The 23,410-nt window shown below is 32.3% G+C and overlaps 1 protein-coding gene and 1 long non-coding RNA gene across 2 annotated transcripts; both read left to right on the top strand.

Annotated features, from left to right (window-relative positions):
* The first annotated feature begins 4,932 nt into the window (after nucleotides 1–4,932).
* On the top strand, nucleotides 4,933–7,631 carry LOC132729799 (uncharacterized). Its single transcript, XR_009625672.1, has 3 exons — nucleotides 4,933–5,067; nucleotides 6,063–6,301; nucleotides 7,403–7,631. It is a non-coding gene; the product is annotated as an uncharacterized LOC132729799 (long non-coding RNA).
* A 988-nt stretch (nucleotides 7,632–8,619) lies between these two features.
* LOC132729814 (uncharacterized) lies at nucleotides 8,620–23,144 on the top strand. Its single transcript, XM_060715642.1, has 5 exons — nucleotides 8,620–8,625; nucleotides 19,504–19,569; nucleotides 20,318–20,368; nucleotides 21,880–21,987; nucleotides 22,189–23,144. Exons 1-5 carry the CDS (start codon nucleotides 8,620–8,622, stop codon nucleotides 22,501–22,503), a joined length of 546 nt encoding a protein of 181 aa, XP_060571625.1. The 3' UTR covers nucleotides 22,504–23,144.
* Nucleotides 23,145–23,410: the final 266 nt, after the last annotated feature.

Genomic DNA, 23,410 nt, shown 5'->3' with positions numbered 1-23,410 from the left:
TTGGGACGGCTTTCTACGGAAGGTCTCCGGTTTGTCTTGCATTACCACTGACACGCGAAAAGACACCGGGCTGGCAGTATTCTGTCGTTATTTTCATTGGACTTAACTTTATCCTGTTTTTACTTATTGCATTAGGCCAACTATTGATCTTCTTTGAGATTAAGAAACAGTCAAAGCAAAAACGGCGAATGAACGTGGCAAGAACAAACGATTTGACGGTTGCAAGAAATCTCCTCCTGCTTGTTTTGACCGATTTCTTGTGTTGGTTTCCAATCGGATGTATGGGTAATGTATTTTGTTAATGATGTCTGAGCATTTGTTACCAACATAATTCGTCTATTAGTTTAAATCTATACCAGAACACAAATTTCTTTAATTTGAGAACCTAGCCCCGTGATTTCTAAGAAAATCTGGACCAGGACTAAATGATCGAGGTTTTATTTTCAGTGTTCTATGAAATTAATATTGATCGTATGAGGGAATATAAATAAGGTTTAATATATTGTTTTTCCAAAAAAGTCCAACCTACTTCGGGATGATATTGAAGGATCAATTTTGTGATCCAGATCAATAGTCGGATCAACTTTTATCATTTAAGTTTTAACTACATGTATTTTATAATAAAACTGCATAATATGCTATTTCAAATTCCAGTTTTACTAAGTTATAATGAATATTAATTTTATAAGCATAATAACACAGTTTATAGTTTGGATCCTGATCCTTGAATCTAAAATAACGTGGGCAAAGAGGCAGAAAATGTTATGTAAATCATGAATGTGAAGTCAAGATTTGCCCATGTGAATCATCCATTACCTTTAGATTGATAAAAACCGAGGCCAATTATTTCTCGGATCAACATTGGAGGCTTTGTTGTACGTATTTTTTTTAATTCCAGGAATGATGGCCTTAAGAGACAAGTACGTACCAGCAGATGTGTATGCGTGGACAGCTATTCTTATTTTACCAATTAATTCGGCTATGAACCCGTTTCTGTACACATTTTCAACAATTTTTGGCAACATGGTAACGATAATTTTTTTGTGTCGCCTTTACGAAGTAGATGCGACATATAGGAATTACTTCTCTGTTGTCTGTCGGTCTGTCCGTCCGTCATAAAACTTGTCTGGACTACCCGTCTAGTTGTGCATATCATTCTTTTTATGGTTCAATGCAATTGTTGTAGTTATGTTCCTTCAATTATTTTTTTATTTTTTAAAGTATGTCGGGACTACATTTCTTATACAACTAAGCAATTTCAATGGAACTGTGCAAGATTAATTGGTAGGTCAAGTACTTACGCATATTACACGGGGTTTTCCGCTTGAATGATTTTTGGTCCAGTTACGGCCCTTGAATGAAAAGGGTGTTTATAAGGTTTGCCAGGACTACCCCTCTTAAACCATTTATGCAATTTCGATGAACCTTTACAGGATCGATTGTTAGATCAAGTACCTGTGCATAATAATCAAGTATATCGCTTGAATGATTTTCAGCTGAGTTATAGCCCTTGAATAGAAACGTTTTTTGTCCTGTTAATGATTTTTGGGTCTCCTGCTATACAGTAGCTGCAACGTGCGATTGGCTATCACGATACATGTCATCGTTGATGGCCCCTGTCTCAATTATAATTACATCATTATTTGTAATAAACTAATTTCAATACAAGTTTACAAAAATGTTTCAACTAAATAAACATTTAAGTCCTTATCAGATTTAACCGGAGGGGACATGAGGTTCGTCGTCCGGCCACCGTTCACAATAACTAGAACCCATGATAAGCAAAATGCACTGAAAAAGTTTTATGAAACTTGAAATATGGATAGAGGGTAGCCTGGTGGTTCTGCTTCCTATGCTGAAAAAAATGATTGCTATGGCATCATATGTGCTTAAAATATGGCAAATAAAAAATATTTGTGATAACTCAAAACGTACTGAAACTATTGTAAAATTTATAAACTTAAAATATGGATAGATGTCAGTATGGAGATTATGCATGTCATTTTGAGCTCGGCTATTCAGAGTAATTTGAGAGCTGCTGTACTCGCCTAGCGTCCGCAACCACGTCATGATGTCTTGAATAATATTAACTATTTCTTCTTGATTTCTTACGGTATCTTTTTCAAACTTCATATTTTGTGTTTCGTATTATCACTCACATAATGTGTCGGACGTTTCAATACGCTGGCTTACCAATTACTGCAGAACTATGTCCTTTCCTTAAACTAAGAATTTTTGATGAACTAATTATTTTTCGCTGTAGCTTCTTCACTTCTTAAAGGATTCACATTTAACTCCCATATCATAAAAAGACGAGATTTATAAAGCGTCTATATTTCCAGAAGTATCTCCCCTAAAATCTAAAATTTTCCTTATTTATTCTATACGAGGGCTGTTCGAAAAGAATTGCTTATTGTCCTCTATCTCGTGATTCACGTGGGACACGATAAAAACCAATACATACCTGTATCGATCGGGTAATTCAAAACCTTCACAACGGTGTATAAATGTACATGTTAAGTGTAAGACATACAATTCGCCATTTAAATACACGCAGCCACTGTACGTTAGTAAAAATGGTCGGTAGAAGCGTCGGCATAAAAGATGAAATACGGTCTTACATCAAAGCTTCCTCAAAACCGGGTTGCTCTTTGAAGCAGTTGATGACTGAACTTTCTACTGCTTATGGGTCTTCTTGTGTGTCTTATGACACAGTTAGACGATGGAAAAAGACATTTGAGTCTGGTGTAGAGTCAAAAATGCACCACAATCAGGTAGGCCAAAATCTGCATCTCGTAACGAAATCGTTTCCAAAATAAAGGATATTATTGAAGGAGATGCCAGAATTACAGTTCGTGATATTGCACGAAAGGTAGGCATATCACTATCAACGGTTCACTTAATTTTAAAGAAGCTTTTGAAAGTCAGAAAGATTTCTGCTAGATGGGTGCCACATCTGTTGACCGATGAGCAAAAGAGGCAACGGGTTAAGGTGGCTAAAAAGCTGCTCCAAATGTTTCCAAAATATGACCCAAAAAAAACAGTTTGCCAATGTCGTCACAGGTGATGAAACTTGGGTCCATTATTTTTAGCCCGTCAGAAAAGTTAGCAACAAAATCTGGGCCACTAAACACAACAACGCCCAATAATTGCCAAACGGTCTATGAGTGCAAAGAAGGTTTTGTATGCAATTTTCTTCTCTGGTGAAGGAGTCGCAATAAAAGTGCCGGTGAAAAAGGGCAAAAGTATCACTGAGAAATACTACAAAGGCGTAGTACTTAAGAAACTGAAAAAGTATTTTAACCCTTTACCTCATATATACGCGATACAACGCACTTTCGACCCCCTTCCCCTCTTTTAGGCCTCAAATAGTGAAAAAATGTCCTATTTGGGACCCAAACACATTTTTTCGTTTTAGAAATGTTGCTAAAAAAAGTGAGCACTTTTTCGGCGCGGCCCCCTTCCAAAAGATACATCAGGGGGGTTGCCAGAAGTTTAGGGGGTTTGAAGGGGGGCGGTATTCCCCCTTCTCGCCAAGAAAATTTTGGAGTTGTGAGAGGCTAAAATGACCCCAGGTCGATCATGAGGAAACGTGTAACCAACGCTGAAAAGCCTTTGACTCTATCTCAATCCCTTGAAAAGTTGCAGCACTTTGAAATAAATTTTGATGGAAAAATCGTGGTAAAATAGTGATTTTTGGCAATTTCGAGATGTCCCTCCGTTGCCATGGTAACAGGAAATTTAGGACTGAGCGTGTCGTTACAAAGGCAATGGTCCAGTCAACATGTGTTCCAAGTTTGATTAGTATTGAAGCATTTTTCATAGTTTTATAGCAGTTTGAACTTGTAACAGGAGGCTTTTCAATGGAAACGGCCATTTTTCACAATATGCTCATGAGGGAAAGCGATAAGAAACGACGCCCTGTTACTGGTTTTAAGCATATCCGTCTTCTACATGACAATGCCCCCGCTTACACCTCCGCAATAGTTTTGGCGTTTTTGAAAAAAGAAAAAGTTTTGCCTCACCCCCCTTATTCTCCAAACCTTGCCCCATGAGATTTTTTTTTGTTTCCGAAATTGAAATCCTTCCTTGCTGGGCGGAAATACAAGTCCCGACAGGCACTTGGATCTGCCATTTATCAGTACCTTATTACTGTGCCCAAATTAGCGTACCGTGACGCCTTCAAGAAGTTGATACATCGGCTGAAACTTTGCATTTCTAGCCACGGGAAGTACTTCGAGGGCCTGAAATGAACACTTTTAAGCCAACTTGAAATTTGAAGTCTCCAGATAGAAATAAGAAATACATTTCGAACATCCCTCTTATATATACATTTAAAAGTCTAGCACCTGGGTTCCATGACTATTTTCATTTTGAACTATAATTTCAATGTTTGTTTATTTTACTTATTTGCTTCTTTAAATGATATATATTTACAAATATTTACATCTTTTACGTTTCTTCTTTGTTTCTATAAACGGCTTAAGATAATTATTCCTTGTCATCAGTCACATCATGTATGACAAGGTTAATAAGTCTAGCATCTTTATTTCAAGAGTTATCTCTTCTTAAGTTTAAGAATTCTGCTTTTAAAAATGTTATATTCTAGTTTCAACAAGGTAGCTTCCAAAATTGCCTTGTCTGTCTGTCTGACTAACCGTCCCTAAAAACTGTTTCCTGTTATCACCTTTAAAATACTTGAAACTTTTCCACCAACTTTACTTAAAATAGAAAACAGTGGAAACATTACTTATACATATTCATCCTGAGAAAATTGGATCTTTTAATTATCTGTTGTATAAACATAATTTACTTATAAGGGAGGGAAACTTAACATATTACTACGATACAGACAAACTAAGAACTTAAAAGTTCATTCACGTCTTCCACAATGACATAATTGAATATTCCTCGCGGGGTTCTTACCGGTTTTATTGATCTTTAGATGAATATGTTTAAGATTAGAAAATGTATTTGCTATTTAAAACATAAATGTCAAAATGTTTTTCATATTTTAGAAATTGAATCCTGATGTAGACGAACAAGTACGTGTCGATTTAGGAAAAGGTAAAAATGCTACATGAAATCAATAAGATATATGTATATTTCATAAAATGAAAACAGCAACAACAAATATGAATTATCGCATGTGTTACAAACATGTTAATAAGATTCTAAAGAGATATATGACATTATTTGAGAAAAATATATATATTGGATTCAAACCATCTATCGGACAAAAGAATCGATTATTTTAGTGTAGCCATCAAACGAATCACGAGAGAGATGTTTCCGTTCACTGTCTTCATTTTTTAATACTTTTTTTCCCTTTTATTTACCAATCTGTATATATCGGGCTAGAAAAGAGCTGCAATCTGTACTTTTTACCAGTAAGATTATCTACCAGACAAAATATGTTTCGTAAATATAGGAGGCAATTAATTGAACATATGTGATGTAAGTTATAAAAAACATACATAATGCATCCTATGAATTGATATAATACCATTTATAGTACTTCTTTGTATATTTTCTATATATAGACCCGCTATTTAGATTAGGCCCGTCAATAGACAAAACGTTCTTTCATAAAATAAAACGACGCATATAGGGTGAATATTTTAATACAACCTTATCTAAACAGAATATTTCTTGTTATTTTATCTTTTCGATAACATAATTCACAGATTTGAAATTATTCAAAGGAATATTTAACAGATTTTATTAATATCATGCATTATTTTCTAGAATGAGGGGTTTTGTTATTTGAGCCATTTAAAAAAAATCACTACAAAATAACATCCGTGTTTTTTCGTCAAAGTAAATGTATGTTTCATTATTTTCGTTATCTTCGCGTCTGAAAATTAATTGAATATACCCAAAGATGGTTTTAAATCAAATCCGCGCTTACGCACTGCACTCTATACATAAATCTCAAGGTATCTACAAAAACGTGAGTATGAAATACGGCTTAGGTTACTAAGAAAAATTTTCAGTTAATGGAAAAAAATAAGCAGAAGAAAAAATAGCGAAGAACAATAGCGAATATTTTCGTTTTGCAGAAATCGCCACGGCGGCAGTTCTTGACACATTACCGTACTTTATGGCAAGGAGGCTGAAACGTGGGACACGTTTTATTTTACTTCGTGATTACTTGCAAGAAGGAACAATGACACAATGGGAGAAGCTTTGTGTAGCATACCAGTTAGCTGAGTGTTTGAGATGCTTACATTCTAATGACCTAGCCTTAAAAAAGATTACAACGAGCACGATATTGCTTCGCTTAAACTTTCTGACCAACGTAAGTTGTATATAATGCACATTAAATTTTGCATGTAGCTTTTATGACACATGCAATATTTTTAACTTATATGGTTAACGTAATCAATATAAATCTATAGTAAATATATGATATGAAATAAGTTGTCATTTGATTCAAACTTCAATGAATCCAGGTCAACCTTAAAATGTTATGAAATATGCTTCTGGCGAGCGTAGATACATTTGCTATAGTCGAGTACACTCGTATTCTATCACATGAGTAAATTGAACCAAAACAACCCGTTAGTAACTTCAATTTTTTATTTATGAACATACTTTAAACATATAGTTAAAACGGTGACCGTTATACACAAAAAGATACGTATTTTTTATACTTCTTAGGTCACAATGAAAGACATTTGATAATATTAGGTTATTATACAATGTAATGTTTAGAACAATGAATTTCTTTTAACAAGTACAAAGCTGCCAAACCTGTATTGGGGAGGCGTTAGTAAATTCAAATAAGGGGTTCTAATAGAATTTGTATTGTACTCAATAATGTCTTCCGGCAACAATTCCACATTGACAATTTTTGACATTTGAGAAAACTTTGTTACTCACCAAAGAGTCCTGTTCCTTGCCTACATTTACTGCGGAAAGTAGAGTAAGTGGAAGAAACTCCGGACTAAATAAGGATTTGATGCCAATTATTTTTTTAACACGAAAACGAGGCTAGACAGAGAACAATCATTATGGTAACTCGATGATTTACTTTTAATAGGAAAATAAAAACAAAACGATGCTAAATTGAGTACTGGAGGCTACATTGATAAGATTGGATCAAATAAGGATTATACTGGTAGATCACATTATGCAAACGCTGAATATTTATAAGTTACATTTCATAAGTTGTGAAATAAGCATACATTTCGGGCCATATAAGAATTATTATTTTACTAGTCGCATCAACCCAATATCAAATGTTATGGGAAAATATTAAGTAAGAGTATAAGGTAATTCTAATTTTGGTTAACAATACTTATGAAATGTCTTAGCAAAATTACTATGAGGTCATTGAAAAGTTTGCACTATTGGTTAACAAAGATTTCGTTTAAATGTAGCTTTTATGATTTTTCAGTCTGTTGCTATGATACAATTACAACAACCAGCAAGCGGGAAAAGCGGAAAAAGCAGGGTGTCTCGTGCAGAAAATATTTATCAATTCGGTTGCGTTGTTGGACAGCTTTTCTCGTAGTTTTGATTTAAAACGTCTATGTCTTTGTATAGCCTGTTTGTTTTGTATGTTTGATTTGTTTTTCCCGAGCAAATTATCTTGTTTTGTCTATATGTATGGAATATTTTTATTTGCATAATTATCCTCAATCAAACCGAGTCTGAATTTTCGTGTAATATTGTTGTGACTTATTATTCCGAAGGATCACCCTACTTTAGAATTTTTGTTACAGAAATATAATTTATTAATGTACGATTTTTAAAGTTGCTTAAATCAAACCGATTCTGAATTTTCATAGAATTTTGTTGCGATTAATGATTCCGAGGGAACACTCTTTTTACAGAAATATAATATATAATCAGATGTTTTTTTAATGTCAGTTAATAAGTATTTTGATAAACCGAATATATGAATTGTAAAACTGGATATAAATGAAATATACAAATTCCATATCGACTCCTGGTGGTTTCACGATAAAATTGATATACATTCAAATGATAGAAAGTATTATGTAAATCTCCCATAATATTTTGTGAATTTTCATTGAATCAAATTTACAAACTTTAATTAAACTCAAGATTAGTTTAGATTCGTTTAGACTCGAGATTAAAATGGTGTGTTTCGTTTTAAGTAATTGTAGTGAAAAGTAAATTAATTTTTAAGTTTGCTTTAAGACGATTGTTACATATGTGATGGTGTTTTAATTTTTTACTTAATTGTATCAGGCTATTGTACTTTACATTATTTCGCACACATACCTATGTGCTTACTTTTTATCTGTTACAAATTACACTTCCTGTTTTTACTTAAGAGTTGAAATAATTTGATAAGTCGACAAGAAATGAAATTTATGCCAGGTAAACGATTAAATGTAGTTCAATATAATTGTGTGAATACTTTATATTTTTATTAATCGGACATCGTTGATTTGTTGTACTAAACTTGATTCTGATACCAATACCTGGTACTTTATGACGGGAATATAATTTAAAATGAGGAATATAAAACTTATTTTAGAATGAAATTTATAGACAGTATAAATCAACCTTACTGGAAACACATGTGATTAGTTTTGCCGCCATTTTTAAACCAGGCATGTTTGTGTAACCATAGAGCCAGACATGGCGGTATGCTACTGGTGCTTCAAATGTTTTTTGGTAATGAAATATATATTTATTTATTAAATGAAATGCTCCGAATTCAAAGCAGGGCAAATCAATTACACATATTGAGCAGGCAAGGGTTACAAATTAAATGTGCTTGTTGTCATTTGGCGACAATATATAGCATTTGCGTTTTCCAACATATTTAACAACAAATACGCAATAACAATCGTAAAATAGCGATTAATATTTATAACTGAATGCGCCATCGTCGGCTTTTGCCCGCTGTAAACAGATTTGCCTGTATTTGGGACTGCAGAAACCGTAGATGTATCGGTAGTGGTGGCCATAGGGGTGGTGCTGGTAGTAGTGGTAGTGCTGATAGAAGTTGAAGTCCTGGTAGAAGTTGTACTTGTGGTAGTAGTTGTTGGTAGTGGTATTACATCGTTAACTACGATTTTTGAAATATTGATGTTGCCCACCCAGACATCGTTAGGGATGGTTTGACAAGAAGTTGTTTTATAGCACAAATCTGTTTCAATTCGTAAAACTCCCTAAATAAAAGATTAGATATGCATTAATTACTCGGCCTTAATCTACACATTCGTACTGCTTCCTAAATAAAAGATTAGATATGCATTAATAACTCGCCCTTAATCTACACATTCGTACTGCTTCCTAAATAAAAGATTTAACATTCATTAATTAATCGGTCTTAATCTACAAATTCGTACTACTCCCTAAATAAAAGATTAGATATGCATTAATTACTCGGCCTTAATCTACACATTCGTACTGCTTCCTAAATAAAAGATTAGATATGCATTAATAACTCGCCCTTAATCTACACATTCGTACTGCTTCCTAAATAAAAGATTTAACATTCATTAATTAATCGGTCTTAATCTACAAATTCGTACTACTCCCTAAATAAAAGATTAGATATGCATTAATTACTCGGCCTTAATCTACACATTCGTACTGCTTCCTAAATAAAAGATTAAACATTCATTAATTAATCGGTCTTAATCTACAAATTCGTACAACTCCCAAAATAAAAGATTAGATATGCATTAATAACTCGGCCTTAATCTACACATTCGTACTGCTCCCTAAATAAAAGATGAAACACATGCAATAATTACTCGGTCTTAATCTACAAGTTCGTACAATTCCCTAAGTATAAGGTTAAACATTCATTAATTACTCATTAATCATTAATCACGTAAGATAGTGATCACGTAGCATTAATTGGTGTTGAAACCATCCAATCCTAAAATTCCAGTTTCAACAAGAGATCATCTTATAGGCGAATGAAAATTGCAGTGAGGTATATTGCCATATTATAAATAGTCGCACCTGAAAGTGATTGATTTGGGATGGTCAGGCAGGAGGGAACAATAGGCTGACCCCTTACGTACAGCAACAGTAACTTTCACCAGGTCAGAGGTGTATCCATTTATTACTACAGTATAGCGTGTGCCAATAAGGAAGTAGCCTCTACTAAGAACTGCCTGCGGTTAGAGTTTTTTTATAAGCGTTTAATTCTTACACACTTTTCAGATCCTTTTTCTTATTTTATTTTATCCGAAGTAATACTCGTACTGTATTTGTTTGTATTTTCAGAGTCATGTCCGAGTCATGTCGATTTAACTTGCGTGAGACCATAAACGCAATAACATGGCTTTTGTACACCGAAGTTATAGGCTGTTAGTTCACATGCTCATCTATTTAAATCAATTACCCATTTTCAGTTGTCCTATCAATATAACTCGATCGTCACGACCTTCACTTTTATATTGAAATATCATAGCAAGTGCGGAAGCACCGACTGTTTTGTAATAGTTTTATATTGAAAATATTACTTCATATGCACGAGGGAATCACTTATTAGCAATGTGATATCAGATTGAAGGTGTTGCTCTACTCAATAAGATGGAATTATTGGACGCCAATAAGTTGTATAAAATATCGCTTTTTGTGCTCTTTTTATATTTTGTCAAAGTTGGTAAGTAGAAATAGTTTTTGCTCTATAAAAATCTGATATCTTACTTTAAAAATTAAAATTAATGATAATAAGAAAGATTTAAAATTCTGTTTGAAATGATATTTATTGCTATACTGATAAGTATTTTGTTTATTTTGTTAATGTGATTACATATAGATAATGGTTGAATAAATGTTTAATAATCATAATTTTATTAAAAAATTGATTTTCTTCTAGACTTTAAAGATACATAGATTATTTCATTTACTTTCTTCATTAAAGGGACTAAACTGAGGTTTTTGACATGAAAGGTCTAGAATTTATTATTATTATTATTATTATTATTATTATTATTATTATTATTATTATTATTATTATATTTGAGAAAATTATGTACCGTTTGAAGAAAGAATAAAAAATAATGAGGTACATATATATATTCTAGATAATTTGGTCAGTACGTGTTTTCCAGAGTAACATTTTTTTTTCGAAAAATGGCAAAATGATTTTGAACCTCATTATGAGGCATTAAACTAACAAATAGTTTTTAAATACTATTTTCAGTTTATTTCAAAGGATATTTCTTGATTTCTTGATTACCTTTGCATATATTTCTGTTTAAAGTACCCCAGCTAATTGATGTAAAAAATTCAAATGTTATATATTTAGGCCTTTAAACCTCAGTGGAGTTTCTTTAGAATATAAAATATTAGTAATAATAATAATAAACAATTGAAATTTTAATAAAAATGACGCATGACCGATAAGTGATTTGTTTATCTTATCAGATCGTTTATTTAACATGGGTCATTCAATAACTTATGTCACCTATAGTGTTACGAGCCAGGCGTAACGAGAAAGAAAAGCCAGCAACAAACTTGTAACAATAACAAATTTATTACAGAAAAATTATTAAAGAAAAATAAAATAACAAATAACTTTACAAATACCTGAAGTCCAAATAAAAATTACAAATGTCTAGTCTGATCCTGGAATGATCCTTTTTTAATAGCACAGTTAAATCCAAGTTAAATCCAAGAACACTTTAGAATAAATTCCCACAATAAAATCCACAAGAATAATTAATAATCCAAGCTCCAATAAATCACTTAATTTCCAAGTTGAATAATACTCCAAATATATTGATTTCTAAAAGATCACTGATGACTTAAAAGGTAACTGATGACTTAAAGATAAGATTAATGAAAAATGTCTCCTTATATATATTAACTAAGAAGTTTCCAGAAAGGTCTATTATGTTCTCAAGTAATCATAATCTAGCAACTTCAACAATAAAGATCATTCCAGAAGTTTCTATCTAAATATAATGCATGAGTTTTCTACAACAGTTAAGAACCTTCTAGTACATACATGTAGTTTATGTTCTAAAAATAGAACAATGATAATATTGGAAATACCAACTGGTCAGATATAAATTATATACATGTAATATGTTGCATACATAACACTTCCCCTCTTCAAGAAAAAGAAATATGAATGAAATGAATATTTCTTTTACATAAATTCAAACAATGTAACTTACAAATAACATAGGAGAAATGTAAAACAATTTTATACATTCATATATATGTGTATTACAAACAATAGCAAACAACAACAAAAAATAACCAATCATATCATATAAATGCTATTACAAACAATAGCAAACAACAACAAAAAAAATAATCAATCATATCATATAAATGTTAAATTTAAAATACTGCAAATAACAGTTTTAGACACGTGAAAGTGCATCAGGGATCAAATTATCTTTCCCTTTAATGTGTCTAATGTCAAGACTATATTCTTGCAAAAATAAGCTCCACCTCAACAACCTTTGATTTTTGTTTTTAAGTTTATGCAAGAAAGTGAGGGGGTTGTGATCACTAAAGACAACAACAGGCAACTTTGAAGAAGTTAGATAAATTTCAAAATGCTGAATAGCAAGAATAAGAGCAAGGCACTCTTTCTCTATAGTAGAGTAATTTTTCTGATGTTCATTAAACTTTTTTAGAAAAGTAACAAACAGGATGGTCAACACCATTGTTGTCTTCTTGGATCAATACACTTCCAGCACCTATGTCACTAGCATCTACAGCTAACTTAAAGTTTTTATTAAAATCTGGTGCCAAGAGAACTGGTGCACTCTTAAGTATGGCTTTGGGGGTTGCGTTCATTGAACGCCGCCTTTCCTTGTTGATCTTGTTTATCATATTTTAAGGCTGTCAAATGCCATTTGACACTTGTCATTCCAAATGAATTTGTTTCTTTTCTTTAGCAAATTTGTCAATGGTTCTGCAATAACCGAAAAATTATTACAAAATTTACGATAATACCCTGCCATACCAAGAAATCGCATCAGTTGTCTTTTACAAGTTGGCACAGGAAATTCAGAGATAGCTTTGACCTTAGCTTCTATTGGTTTAACTTTACCCTGTCCCACTACATGTCCTAAAAATGTTAAAATTGCATGACAAAATTCACTTTTTGCAAGGTTAACTGTCAATTTAGCATCACTAAGTCGGTCGAAGAATGCTCGTATAGTTTTGAGATGTTCCTCCCATTCATCAGAATAGATGATTGCGTCATCAATGTATGCGTCACATCCGTGTAGACCAGATATTACCATGTTTATTAGCCTCTGAAAAGTTGCTGGTGAGTTTTTCATACCAAAGGGCATGACTTTATATTGATATAAGCCGTCTGGTGTTACAAAGGCTGATATTTCTTTAGCTCTATCAGTAAGTGGAACTTGCCAGAATCCTTTTAGAAGATCAAACTTTGTTACATACTTTGCTTTTCCAATTTTGTCAATACAGTCATCAATTCTTAGTATAGGAAATGAATCAGTTTTTGTTACAAAATTCACTTTACGATAATCTGTACACATTCTATATGTTCCATTTGATTTCGGTACAAGAATACATGTAGAGTTGTAATTGCTTTGACTTGGTTCAATAAAGTCATTATCCAATAAATACTGAACTTCTTGTCTTAGGTACTTTTGTTTTACAGGATTTGTTCTATATGGATGCTGTTTTATTGGTTCAGAGTTTTCAAGAATGACGTCATGATGTATTTTGTCAGTTCGTGTGGGAATATCAGGAAATAAGTGTTCATATTCATAAATAAGCTGTTTCAGTTCATCTCGTTTTGACGGTTCTAAGTGAGCAAGTTTTTCATCCAGATTTTTCAGAATATCAGAGTTTTCAAGCTTCGCTGAACCAGGATCAGACTTTTCAAAATTTTCACACCTATTAGATTCAATTGAACATTGATTTTGTGGAACAGAGTTTACAAAAGATATAGGTTTACTAATTTTGCTATCTCTGTCAAAATATTCTTTTAACATATTCATATGACACATTTGCTTTTGCTTTCGCCTCCCAGGAGTATTAATAATATAATTAAGGTCACTGACTTTCTTTTCAATAGTATAAGGACCAAAGTATCTTGCCTGTAATGGTTTTCCAGGTATAGGTAAAAGAGCAAGTACTCTATCACCAGGGTTAAAACTTCTTTCCAGAGCATTCTCATCATACCTTGATTTCATTTTACTTTGTGTTGATTTTAAATTAAGCCTAGCTAACTCACATGCATTAGTCAACCTATTTCGAAAATCTGATACATATTGAAGCAAATTTAAAGATATGTCATCTTCAGACAGGAATTTCTCTTTTAGAAGTTTTAAGGGTCCTCGGACAGTGTGACCAAATACTAATTCAAAAGGGCTGAAGCCAAGAGATTCCTGAACAGATTCTCTTACAGCAAATAACAATAAATGGATGCCTTCATCCCAGTCTTTTTCAGTGTCAAAACAATATGACCTAATCATATTTTTCAGAGTCTGGTGAAATCTTTCTAATGCACCTTGACTTTCAGGGTGATAGGCTGAAGACCTATATTGAGTAATTCCTAACTCGTGCATGACCTGCTGGAAAATACCAGACATAAAGTTTGACCCTTGATCAGACTGTACTGATTTAGGTAAACCAACAAAAGTGAAAAATTTCACAAGAGCCTTAATAATAGTTTTGGCTTTAATATTCCTTAAAGGAATAGCTTCAGGGAAGCGCGTAGAAGCACACATAATAGTTAATAAGTACTGAGAACCTGATTTAGTTTTTGGTAATGGACCTACACAGTCAATAATAACTCTACTAAAAGGTTCATCAAATGCAGGAATAGGCTGTAAATGAGCTTTAGGTATTGTCTGGTTAGGTTTTCCAACCATCTGACAAGTATGACAAGATTTACAGTACCTAGATACATCTGCTTTAAGGCCAGGCCAATAAAATGATTGAGAATTTTATGGTAGGTTTTATTAACACCTAAATGACCTGCCATGGGTGTTTCATGAGCCAAGCTTAATATTTCCTGGCGATATGATTTAGGGACCACAATTTGGTGATTAACAGTCCACTCCTCTTCAGCAGGGACATCGGGCGGTCGCCATTTTCTCATTAAAATCCCATTCTTTTCATAATAACAAACAGGGACTTGTAAAGCTTCATCTTCACTAAAAGCCTTTTGAAAAAGGACTGAAATCTCAGGATCATTTTGTTGTTCCTGGATAAGCTGTGACCTTGACAGCGTATCATGACCTTGATCTTTAGATCTTGGTGTAGAAAAATCAGATATTGAAAAATCTGTCTGAGTTTCAGGCAGAGTAGGAGTGTGAGAAAAATTTATTTCATTATCAAAAGACTGACCTATAAAAGTATCAGCTAAGTCAATATCTGAACAAAAATTGTCTTCTTGAATGGCCTTCTTAGCCATAGCTCGAGTAACTGCACATGAAGGGTAAAGGTCAGGAATTTCCTGCTCAATGGGATCAGGTATCTGATCCACACAAGGAGTGTCAGTTACAAGTGGATTAACCACTACCTTATCTCCAGCTAAGTCATTACCTAGCAATAAATGAACACCTTTAAAGGGTAAGAAAGATCTTATACCTACAGCCACCGGCCCAGTTACCAAATCTGAGGACAAATAAATATTATGGAGAGGGACATTAGAAAAACCACACTCTACACCCTGAATAAGGACACTAGATCCAGAAGAAGTCTTCTCAGAAAAAGGCAGTGTATCTGCTAAAATAAGAGATTGAGAAGCTCCTGTGTCTCTTAAAATTGTAATAGGAGTAGGTGGGCAAGTGTCACCGATAAGTGACACGGAACCTTCCGAAAGGAATGGTTCATAAATCTCCATTATAGAATCAGACTTGGGTTCTTTGACCTTCAAAATTGCATTGTTATCAATACAAGACTGAGGTTGAGACCTTGAAGTGGTAAGACCTGTGGGTTTGGCCTCATCACGTTGCTGTTGCCTCCTTTTTAAGGTAAAGCAATCAGAAATAAGATGTCCAGTTTTCTTGCAATAATTGCATGTAGGACAAGATAAGGGATTATGACCTTTATGTTCATCAGATGACTTTGGTTTGGGAGTATTTGACTGACTAGATGAGCCAGATAAATTACCAGAACTGAACTTGGAATTAAAATGTGAGGGTGTGGACTTCCCTTTATTTAAAAATGAGACTTTGTGGGTTAAAGAATAATCATCAGCTAGACGGGCAGCTTCTTCCAAAGTTTCTACCTGTTTTTCATCTAAGAAAGATTTAACATCAGAGTGAATGCAACGTTTAAACTCTTCAACTAACATGAGCTGTCTGAGCTTTTCATGATTTTTATTAATTTTCTTAGATAGACACCACCGATCAAAAAGTTGTTCTTTTTCTCTTGCAAATTCGACATGGGTTTGACCAATTTCTTTCTTAGAATTTCTGAATTTTTGCCTGTAGGCCTCTGGTACTAACTCATAACCTTTCAGAATTAATTCTTTTACATTATCATAATTAGAGCTTTGTTCGACAGTAAGTTGTGTATAGATTTCACGAGCTTTACCAATTAAGACGCTCTGTAAAAGTAATGTCCAGTGCTCTATTGGCCATTTTTAATTTCCAGCAACCTTTTCAAAATGAAGAAAATACTTATCAACTTCTTTTTCTTGGAAAGGTGGAACAAGCCTAATATTTTTAGTGACATCAAATTTTGAATTTATTCTATTTTCAAACTGATTTGTTCTCTCTTTGATTTCTAATTCTCTCATTCTTAACTGAAATTCTCTCTCTTCTCTTTCTTTTTCTAATTTTCTCTCTTCTCTTTCTTTTTCAAACTGCCTTTCCCTTTCTTTTTCTTCCCTTTCTTTTTCTTCCCTTTCTTTTTCAAACTGCATTTTTTCAAATTTAAATTGTAATTCAAGCTCTTTTATCTTTATTTCAGAAATTTCAGAGTGCTTTTCAACAATCTGAGAAAGTGCATCTTCTCCAAAAATATCTTCATCCACAAAATAATGAATCAGAAGATTTTTAATTTCTTGTTTACGCATTGAAGATTTAATTTCTAATAAATTATACTTTTTTGCAAGATCGAGCAAATCAGTTTTCTTAGCCAAATCTAATACCTCCTGGGAAGGGTCAGCTACAAACTTTTCTAAATTAAAAGACATGACTGCTTGCTGCTGGTTTTAAACTCAGAAAGTGATGTGTTTCAAAAATTTCAAAATGAAAGGTACACTTAATAGAACAACTATGATATCAACTCAGATGAGTAAATACGGTAATAATAAAATGTAGAATAAATGGTAATAATTTCCAATAATGTAGCCAAAAAGAAATATTCAATCCCGGACGAGCCCCCAATTTCTGTTACGAGCCAGGCGTAACGAGAAAGAAAAGCCAGCAACAAACTTGTAACAATAACAAATTTATTACAGAAAAATTATTAAAGAAAAATAAAATAACAAATAACTTTACAAATACCTGAAGTCCAAATAAAAATTACAAATGTCTAGTCTGATCCTGGAATGATCTTTTTTTAATAGCACAGTTAAATCCAAGTTAAATCCAAGAACACTTTAGAATAAATTCCCACAATAAAATCCACAAGAATAATTAATAATCCAAGCTCCAATAAATCACTTAATTTCCAAGTTGAATAATACTCCAAATATATTGATTTCTAAAAGATCACTGATGACTTAAAAGGTAACTGATGACTTAAAGATAAGATTAATGAAAAATGTCTCCTTATATATATTAACTAAGAAGTTTCCAGAAAGGTCTATTATGTTCTCAAGTAATCATAATCTAGCAACTTCAACAATAAAGATCATTCCAGAAGTTTCTATCTAAATATAATGCATGAGTTTTCTACAACAGTTAAGAACCTTCTAGTACATACATGTAGTTTATGTTCTAAAAATAGAACAATGATAATATTGGAAATACCAACTGGTCAGATATAAATTATATACATGTAATATGTTGCATACATAACAATAGGTTTTCTTAGTGTCTGCCTCATAGTATTTTAAAACGCTTGTAACATAACCAAGATATTTCAACTTGAAATACACGAAGTCATATGCACTGACCAATTGACTGACCCTTTTGTACAACGGACAACTAACCTGAAATTCGGAAACCTCATTAATGTAACTTCGGCTATGTATCGTGCATTGCTGCAATGCATTATTATATATCAATGTGTTGTTTGGCATATGAAACTTTTATTGGCGTCAAATAGGTAATATTTTAGGGTTTCGGAGTCAAAATTGTATGTCAAGGATGACTACGTTCAGGTAGAGGTAACTAGTCAACTTACATATCAAAAGGCAGTATTCATGTAATTCTGACCATGCGTTTAGGTCTAAGAAAGTTTGCGCTAGATTGGTATCCCAGTTTCTCGCTATGGAACAACAGAAACAGTATATTTAGTGTGCCAAAGAACTTCTAAAAACATTCAAACACTGTGATTGCCGGATTAATTCTAACTTGCTGACAGGTGATGAAACTTGAGTAACAAAAAGTTCAAAAGGACAATCAGGTTAATATGTTGTATGCGATTGTCTTAAATTGTAGTAGACTAAATTGCAGTAGACTAGTCACTTGATACTTTTACAAGAGTATTGCAATAAGGAGGATAATAGCGTTTTACAATAAGAAGCGTCCGCGCATAGGTTGTTCAAGAGTCCATCTAACACATGACAATGTCTCCTCTCACAAAAGCGAGATTGTTAAAATAAATAATTCCTTAAGAATGTCCAAAACACCCTAACTCTAAAAATGTTTAAATTGTAAACACAGCGCCTTATTCTCCTGACTTAAGTCCCAGCGACTTAAATTAAAAGTAAAAGGTATACCGACTTATTTCTGTATCCTTAAATTAAGACAGCATTCCAAAAGAATATTATTTTCAACTTTTCCAAGCTGGTCAAAGAAATGACAAAACTGTCTTTAGCTAGTTCGGGAATACTTTGAATATTTCAAATGGAAAACATTTTTTTATAAAATGTAACAGTTACAAAATATTAGCCAAATGATAGAACTTCTTGAATGGCCCTCGTTTTATATTGAAGGCAAATATGTATGAAGGCATCATATTCAAGTTTTTGCAATTTTATTTCTAGAGACAACTGTATTTTTAATACGTTTTTAATATTACACCGTTGCCTGTGAGTCATCATTATAAAAGTAAAATGTATACATAAGTATGTCAATATGTCACTGTGACAGCACATACATTGGGACTATGGAATTTAATGGGAAGATAAAGTTTGCATTTTCATAAATGTAATATATATGTTTACTTTTTTTAGTTTTGCTATGGTTACCTATTTATAAATTACACTGGGTATTATCTAACATCCTCGTGTATGCGCATGCTTGTATGTGCGCATGCTCTTTAATTTTGGAATTTTATCATTTCTGTAATTGTTTATTTAATAACAACCACCTGACGCAAAATAATTCAAATAAATTAATCTGAAATTGTTCATTTAATAACAACACTCTGACGCAAAATAATTAAAATAAAGTTTATCGATACGGTGCAAATTCTCTTTTTGTTTAGGAGCCTGAAGTGAAACATAGTGACAAAGACACTGAATCAGAAAGGAATAAGGATGGAAGTTCAGATGTAACAAAAGTATTATTTTATTACAATTAACCTCTTATGACAAATCGTGCAATAAATAGGTACAATTTGGCCATATCAGTGCTTTGGACATGCTAAATGCATACTTGGTGTCTATCTGAGAAACCTTTAGTTCAAAGTCTTTAATTCAATACTGTAAAAAAAATGCAAATTTATTTTGTTCTGCTCAATGTTTCCTGCATATTGTCTATTTTGCTTCTTTTCTTCAAACATTTGAAATGAACATGACGATATTTTGTGTTTTACCAAACGATCGTTCTGACTAATTCTAGACTGTTTGTAAAGGCATCCATAGCCAATTGGGTAAAGCCGTTGACTTCAAATCGTTTTTTATCATTGCTGTCGATTCGACTTTAAATGCAACAAAACAAAATGATATCGAATACTGTCAGGCACAATGGATTCTTTCATGTAAGGAAGCTATCCAGATTGCTTACGGAAAGTCGCTGGTTCTACCCAGGTTCCCGTTTGTGCCTAATATATATGAAGGGGCATTTCGGTCTTCCTCCACCAGTAGAAATGGAACGTCACCGTATGACCTTCACTCTGTAGATGTGACTTAAAATCCAATAAAAATGGACATTTTTTATAATTCATTATGATGCATATATAGTAGTAAAATTAAAGTAATTGTGTTTATAAAATTGTGTTATAATATCTGTCAAAATATGTTATTGTTCCTTATGTTCTTCTGTCGCTATGACGTTTACGTTGTAAACTTGTCTTTTAGAAGGAGCATGATGGAGAGGTTGACACAAATCAAAATGATGTAAATACAACAGTAAGTACATCAGTTCAAGCTAATGTGAACTAAATAATCACATTTTAACACTGGCAATCAAGGAAAGTCATAATGACAAATACAATAGGAGAAGTAAATTCAAGTGTTATTTTTGATATCAAGGTTATTAATCCATAATTTTGTTGATATGTCACTGTTCTAGCATAACATTTATAAATTTGAGCTTATGAATGAATGCATAATATGTGTATAAATGTCATTTTTATGCAATGGTGATAATGTAATGAATTTATTTATTTTTATTTCTGATATACATGCAAAGAAACACCATTGGTTTAGTATATATATTTATTCATTCACTTGTTAACATTTTTATTCATGCTTTTTATGCAAATTTGAATGAATACATTAATTCAAAACGAGAAAAACTTGAAATGTACTGTGCAAACAATAAACTGTTACTATAAATATACAGAATTAACGCAGACAATTAATGTAAATACGTGTTGGCATAAATCACCGTTTATTACATAGTATATATAAAAAGAACTTGCAATTTATTGATGTTTTTTATTAATGTTAAGACAAATAACTGATTACCAAGCTTAAAGGAACTTCACTGAGGTTTAAAAGCATAAAATATAACATAAGAATTCTTACATAAATGAGCTGGGGAACTTTAAACAGAAAAGTATGCTAAGATAGTTAAGAAATATACTTTGAAATAAATTCGTATGTTTATGCCTTTTTTAACCTGATTTGAGTAAAAAGCGTTTAAACGCTTTTGATTTCGGGTCATTTTTTTACAATTGGAATAATTATTTTGGAAAAACCAAGTGTGCGAATGATCTGAAATTTTGCATAAAGATAAGTGGTCTAACCCCTACATCAAATAATACATTTATCTGGAAAAAAATAATTTCAGTCCCACCATGTCAAATAACCTCAGTGAACATAAAATGTAATATATGGAGTAGAACTATAGCAAATTTGCCTTTATATGATTTCTATTACACCAAGCCTTTCTTAAAATGTAAGAAACTTACATAATATTTTTAATTTCCAATATAATGCGTTTTCCATATTTTTTCTGAAATAAAAGATATGCCCGGCTTTTATCTTCTTCAAGCTTTTTTGTGAAAAAATCTTGAAAGGGTATCATGTAACTAAGTACGAACAGTTACATGATGAGAATTAATATTTTGATCTATCTGCTATGTAATATGTGTGAAATCTGATCATATATCTTAAACTTACAAACAATATTTATATATAATCATTTCGTGGTTTCTTGTCAAGGATGGTGTAAAATACAAAAAAAAGAATAATACTTTTGGTCATACCGACCTCATTATGGACCAATTCATTTAAATATTGACAAACAGAAAAACTACATAACTGAACTTATTTCTTGCGATAAAAAGCATCTATATGGTATAATGACAATAAAATAAAAGACGTTTAGTTTGCCAATAGATTAGTATGAATGTTATACAGTTCAAATAAACCAGTTACATTTACTTGCAATGAAAACATTTATTACATTACAGGAAATTACTATTGACTCCGACTTTGATTTACTTTCAAAAGAGCAGAAAAAGACAATTATGGAAGCAAAGAACTTCTTTGAAATTCATCTGACAAATGAAGTTGAAACAGTATGTCATTTTGTTCCTTATATCATATCATCTGTGCAAATTGGAGATTTAACGTGTATTTTATACGACATTTATCATTTTAACTTACTTCAACTTTAAGTAAAGTCAATATCTAAAATACATTGTTAAAAAAATAAAAGCATATATTTACGTATTTACTATAGCTATGATTTAAATGAATATTATGTATATTCGATCTAGACTGTCACAGACCTTATCAGCAAATCTTTTCAAATGAAGATGGAGAGCCGGGACTTTCTTGAGACATACATTAAAAAGTGTGTGAATATCTGCTGGTTGATGTGCCGTCATAATCCACCGGTCTTTATAGAATTTCCTGATGTCAAAGAAAATATTCCGTTTGATACTAATAAGTACAAGCCTTATACACGTTCTGGAAAATATATTGACCATATCGTTTGGCCAGCTTTACATTTGCATGAGGAAGGACCATTGTTGTGCAAAGGAGTAGCCCAAGGAATTGGACAAAAAGACCGCAATAAGTTATGTAAATAATTTGTTTCAACAGAGGCAGATATTTGTTCATATGTATGTTTATATATTTTTGAAAAACTCATAACATATTTTTATCTATTTGAACACATAATTCATAACGGCGATATCTCACAGACACATTGATTAATAGAAAAGAACTTTTTGATTTGTGTCCCTTTGAATAAATTCCTTGTTATAAATACTTATGAGTTATTACATTATATACGTAACATGACATATATAAAAATTATGTTTGATAAATAAACTAAAAGAAAACATATACATCTTGTCCAAGGCATTTAGAAACGATTCATTTGATTGGAACCATATTTGTAATGTTCGGTAAGGTTATTACATACAAATGTTCATAAGTTTAACAAGAAAATCTATATATCTTTATAAAATTGACTGTGAAAGGTATCCTTACAAAAAAATCTGGTGTTCATTATAGAGGGACCTTTTATGTGCATTTTGTTTAATGAAGTGTTGATTTTCACAATGTAGGTGATAAGGAAATGTTTTTGCACTGTATTAAGCAGAGATTGACTGATAATTTTATTCAAAACTGGAATAGTAGACTTAACACTCGCGTTTTCGGTGTCTTCTGGGTGTCCGGCTTGGGCTTGTTGGGGGACCTGCGTCCTGTGAATGTTGCCTTTGCCTTATTGGTTATTTCAATTAGCATATATAGAACTTGTCTGAATCAGACAACATATGAATATCTGTGCATTATCTTGTTCTTTGTGTAATAAATAAAGGTTATTTGTCTATTTTATATGTTGTGTATAGTGCAGAGCTGCATTACTGGTACTGGTACTGCAGTACGTACTGCAGCGATTTTGCAAGCACTAGTACTGAAACTGAATTACTCTTACAAAATGTTGCTACTACTGGAACTGGTACTGCATTACTGTCTTAAAAAAGTGGT

Source organism: Ruditapes philippinarum, unplaced genomic scaffold (genome assembly GCF_026571515.1).
Source record: "Ruditapes philippinarum isolate M1 unplaced genomic scaffold, ASM2657151v2 ctg26_1_1_1_1, whole genome shotgun sequence".
NCBI lineage: Eukaryota > Metazoa > Mollusca > Bivalvia > Venerida > Veneridae > Ruditapes > Ruditapes philippinarum.
This window is presented reverse-complemented; position numbering and strand designations above follow the sequence as displayed.

Excerpts from the sequence above, each read along its gene's own strand:
- LOC132729814 (XM_060715642.1), top strand. Across the intron at positions 19,570-20,317 it reads ATAAGGATGGAAGTTCAGAT|AAGGAGCATGATGGAGAGGT; the intron begins GTAACAAAAGTA and ends CTTGTCTTTTAG. Across the intron at positions 21,988-22,188 it reads TGACAAATGAAGTTGAAACA|ACTGTCACAGACCTTATCAG; the intron begins GTATGTCATTTT and ends TATTCGATCTAG.